Source organism: Poecilia formosa, unplaced genomic scaffold (genome assembly GCF_000485575.1).
Source record: "Poecilia formosa unplaced genomic scaffold, Poecilia_formosa-5.1.2 Scaffold589, whole genome shotgun sequence".
Lineage (NCBI taxonomy): Eukaryota > Metazoa > Chordata > Actinopteri > Cyprinodontiformes > Poeciliidae > Poecilia > Poecilia formosa.
The window spans coordinates 176,925-181,550 of NW_006800528.1; the positions used below are offsets into that span (position 1 = coordinate 176,925).

The 4,626-nt window shown below is 32.0% G+C and overlaps 1 protein-coding gene across 1 annotated transcript in view; it reads left to right on the forward strand.

The window, feature by feature from the left end:
* Positions 1–4,583, forward strand: part of LOC103129897 (low affinity immunoglobulin gamma Fc region receptor II-like) — a 9,924-nt gene extending 5,341 nt beyond the window's left edge. Inside the window, exons 4-10 of the mRNA XM_016665478.1 lie at positions 798–1,055; positions 2,371–2,496; positions 2,632–2,647; positions 2,735–2,814; positions 3,183–3,233; positions 3,467–3,526; positions 3,847–4,583. Coding sequence (XP_016520964.1) covers positions 798–1,055; positions 2,371–2,496; positions 2,632–2,647; positions 2,735–2,814; positions 3,183–3,233; positions 3,467–3,526; positions 3,847–3,854 — 599 coding nt within the window. The 3' untranslated portion in view covers positions 3,855–4,583. The remainder of the gene's footprint in view (positions 1–797; positions 1,056–2,370; positions 2,497–2,631; positions 2,648–2,734; positions 2,815–3,182; positions 3,234–3,466; positions 3,527–3,846) is intronic.
* Positions 4,584–4,626: the final 43 nt, after the last annotated feature.

Below are 4,626 nucleotides of genomic sequence, written 5' to 3' on the forward strand. Positions count from 1 at the left end.
AAAGAGGCACAATGACCCATTATACAATGTGTGTTTTATGTTTTTGACCGTTTTATAGCAATAAAATAATTTCAGGTGACATTTTGTATAATTCTGGATTTACGACAAATGTCCTGTTACAGTAACTGTTGTTAATAATAAATTAAAACAATAAATAAACCAACAGTGAAATTCATTGGAAAGGCTGTAGGAACTTTGAAAACGACTTTTAAAGGTGAAAGAAAGTTTAAATATTTGAAGGAGAATTTCAACGTTTAGTTGTCAGCAGAGCTTTCCTTGTTGAAGGACTGAGAAGTGATTTGTGCAGTAGAGCTGATTTCCAGCCCAGTTCTCCTGACTGCAGCAGAACATTAGAAGATGTTCTGGTTCAGTAGTTTGGTTCAGCTCAGCTCTGACTGGGATTTGATACAACATGATTTGATTCAATCACAGTCAGATTATTATGATTTCTGGGTTTTATTAGTTAATATATTGATGAACAGTCGATGTTCTAATGTGAATAATCTGCATGTTTATGAGAAAAGATTATTTTAATGTTAAATTTTAATAAATATATGAATCCATAACAAGCACAGATGCTGCTGGTTAAAAACATTTGACAGAATAAATGAGTCAATAGCAGAAAATGTATATTTTGTAAATGTTAAAGGAAACCATATAAGACCTGTTTGTCTTATGAAGTGGAATGTGACGATATTTTTTTTATTAAGTGAAGCTATATAAATGAACCAAGCTGAATTATGTTGAAACAAGTTAAATTCTGGTGATTTTGTTCTTTTTCTCTTTGTCTCAATCAGCAGCAAATAAACCTCTGGCCAAACTGACAGCAAGTGATACAATCATACCAGCAGGGGGAAGTGTAACACTGACCTGCTCTGTTAGTGGATCTGATGGCTGGAAGTTTGATTTGTTAAGACGGGAGACAGAGTCTCATACAGATCAGTTCATCAGAACCACTGATCCAGATGGAGTCTTCATCGTCTCAGATGAAGGCGTTTACAGCTGCAGAGGAGGAAGAGGAGATCCAGTTTTCTACACTGAAACCAGCGATGAAGGTGCAGTTTGTGATTTAAAAAAAAAAAAAAAAAAAAACGAAAAACAGCAGAGCAAAGCTAACTACAGCAGGATACCATGTAGTTTTAATTCATAATGTCTGAAAATTAAATCCGTTTGTAAATGGATTTAAGATGAATGTCTCATCCTTATTTATATTTTGTGACATTTGGCGGTAAAGTTGTTCAAATTCCTCTTGTTTGTTTTGGATATTTTTCTTCACAGCTTTATTTCACTTAGGATTTCATGTTTTCTAATTTGTCTATGTCTCGTACTTACTATATAAAGCATTTTAACTCTGAAAGTAAACAGATTCTCCATGTAACAGACGGGGAAACGAAATCTAATTTGAAGCAACAAATGACACTGTTAAATTGTATTGTTTTATTTCTCATTAGTAGCAGATGGTAGCCTTGTAGAAAGAAAGAAAGTGTAGAAAGAAAGTGCTGGAGACGAATCCTGACCTGTGGTCTTTCTGCATAGAGTTGGTTTGCTCTCCTGGAACATGTGTGTGTGTTCGTTCACTCCTCATGGCTGTTATTGGTGTGTCTAAAATTTTCCTGACATATGAATGTGTGCATGGTAGTTTATCCTGTGATGGACTGGTGACCTGCCTTTGACCAGAAACTGCTGGAGATAAAAACCAGCAAGAACAAGCAGCTGTAAACAATGGATGGATATTTGTTTTTATTAAGTTTCGTTATCACTGCAATGATGCCGCTTTAAGTAACAAAAAACTTGTATTTGTACTAGAAATGAAGAAATTATCTTCATTTTTTGCCACTTTGACTTTTTGTCATGTGATTAATACGCATTTAAATGCATTTCACACAACATTTGACCAGAGTCTCTCTTAGTTGATATAGTTGATGGAGAAGCTCCACCTTAATTATAACCTCTTTTTGTCAGAGAATATTTACAAGCAAGCAGTGATCAGGTGGAGAAATTACACAGATCGATTTTTACAGTACAGTGATCCTTAGAGAAACACATAAAACTACCTGGACATAAAGGAAATATCAGGTTATTATGAAATAAACATTATGTTCTGTGATCAGCAGGTCTGGATATTCACAACATTAGACAAATGAGAAAATATGAATAAAAAACATGTTGTTTCCATAATCTCTATTGTAAGTGAGAGGTGAGGAGAATTAAAATAATTTATGCATTTTAGTCAGTAAGACCATTTAGTTGTTAGAAAGGAACACAGTGATCACTGATGATGTTAAAATCAGATTTGGACGAAACGGAGGATGATGTCATGAAACCAGGAGTTAAATAGGATTTATTCATTTTAATATTTCTTATTTCCAGTAACTGTATCCAGTCCTTTCAACTCTTTATTTCCTGCCATCTTGATCGTTGGACCAGTTGTTGGAATCGTTCTCATTATTCTCTTTATTCTCCTGATCTTGTTGTGGCGCTGCAGACGGTCCAAAGGTGAGACATTTTTCTGACTATACTGAATTATAATTAGTTAAATACTTCATTTGTTCAAATGTTTCAAGTTTATTGTGATGTTTTTAAGATGGACTGAAAATATGATTTTTTTTTTTTTTTTCTTTTTCTGTGCAGATTTAAGCAGCAGCGGGTCAGTAAAAACCATCTGTTCTCTCTTTGAACATAAATAAAAATATATATATACTTTTAATAAAACATCTAAGTCTTTTATTCTTAGACTGAATCAACCAGAGAGCATCAATCCAGATCCTGGAGCGACCCAGAATGACGGTTCTGTTTCCAGCTCTCTGCTTCCTGGTTCGTCTCAAATTAAACATTTTTATGAATAACTGGGATTTATATTTACTCAATTTTCTGATTAATCATTTTCAGAAACAAAACAACTAAACACAGAGAGAATAACATTTCTACATTATCGTAGAAAGAAATATTCTGACAAAAACCCACTCTTCAACAGTGTAACATAAAAATACAGTTATAACATTTTTATGAAATTAATACAATTCATACTGGAAACAATTATGAACATTTTATCAGGAAACATACCAAACTACTGAAACACAACTAAAAACAAACCATGAGAACATTTACTTTGTGTGAACATGATTTACTTATTTGATCTATTTCCAGTCATTTGAACTTTAACCTTGTTTTATTGTCTTTAGGTGACTCTTCCCCTGATGAGACAATCCAACTCAGCCAAACTTCTGGAAACGGTAAAGTAAAAGTTTTATAGCAGAAAGAGATTCAACATCTGAGTGATTTAAAGAGACTGATGATGGAAAATAGAGAAATATTTCAAATGAAGATAAATCCAAACATGTTAAATATTCAAATAACTTAAATAATTCACAATTACTCCAACATATGGAATATAAGAAAACTTTAAGATCGTTTCTCAATATTAAGATTCTCTATTTGTTTGATTCCCAATTTATTCATCTGACAGATTCAGCAGAGAGGATTCCTCAGCCAGCAGAAGATTCTGAAAATGCTAATGTTGACCAAGGTAATTATAATTTAACATCTACATAATAAATGTAGACATAACACACTAACAAAAGTTTCCAATTTGATTGATTCTTCATTAATCTTTATGCTTTTTTTAATTCAATGTTTATTTTTTAGATTAATCAAAACGATTAATCTTTTAATATCTCCAGATTGCATCAATCTTTGTTTTTCTGATATGCTTTATAACAGAAGGTTTAAAGTAAATGACTGAGATAGTTAAAAATATAATATCTTTGACATGTTCAAGTCTTTAGAAGACTTTAACTCATTTTTAATGTTGATAAATATCTCACTAAATAATTTCTCCATTGACAGGAAAATAATCCTGCAGCAACAGAAGCAGCAGTGCTGAATGATTCTCCTGCATGAGATAAAAGCTATTTGATTCTGTTGTAAATCTGTGAACTAAAATGGAATCCAGTTTTTTTATTTATTTTTTTTTTTGCATGCATTGTTCATTGTTAAATGTAGCAAAAACATATCATATTCATATTTGAGATGCTATTGATCAATTGATGTTATTAAATATGAACATTTAAATGTGTGGCACATTTTCAGTCTCTTTTGTGATTAAGTTACATATTTGTAAAGTGACTTTCAGAATTGAGAATGAAAATCAATGCCAATTAAAATTTGCCAAAGTATCATTTCACTTTAATATTTGTTGATGTTGGACGACTCTGCATAAAAGCATTGAAGTTCATAAGCATGAGAGCCGCCCGTTATCAGAGCTCATAGTGTTTATTATTGTCCTGAATATTCAAAGCTTAAAAATCTGAAATGATAAAACAGCTGAGTATTTGAGTAACATGCAGTGAGAGCTCTGAAGCAGTAAATCTGTTGCAGTGCCATTTAACAGCCACTAGATGGAGGTACAGATTAATAATTTAACGTAAAGTCACAGAGTTTCATCATCATGCTTTTTGATCCAATATTTGTTTTTAGATTAATCAAAGCAGTTCATGTTTTAATAGCTTCAAATTCTTTGTGTTCCTGAACCGAATGTTTAAAGTAAACAACTGAAATAGAATTAAAAATATGATTTTATTCTTTGAACATGTTCATGTCTGAGGCTTTAATTAATTTTAATGTGGA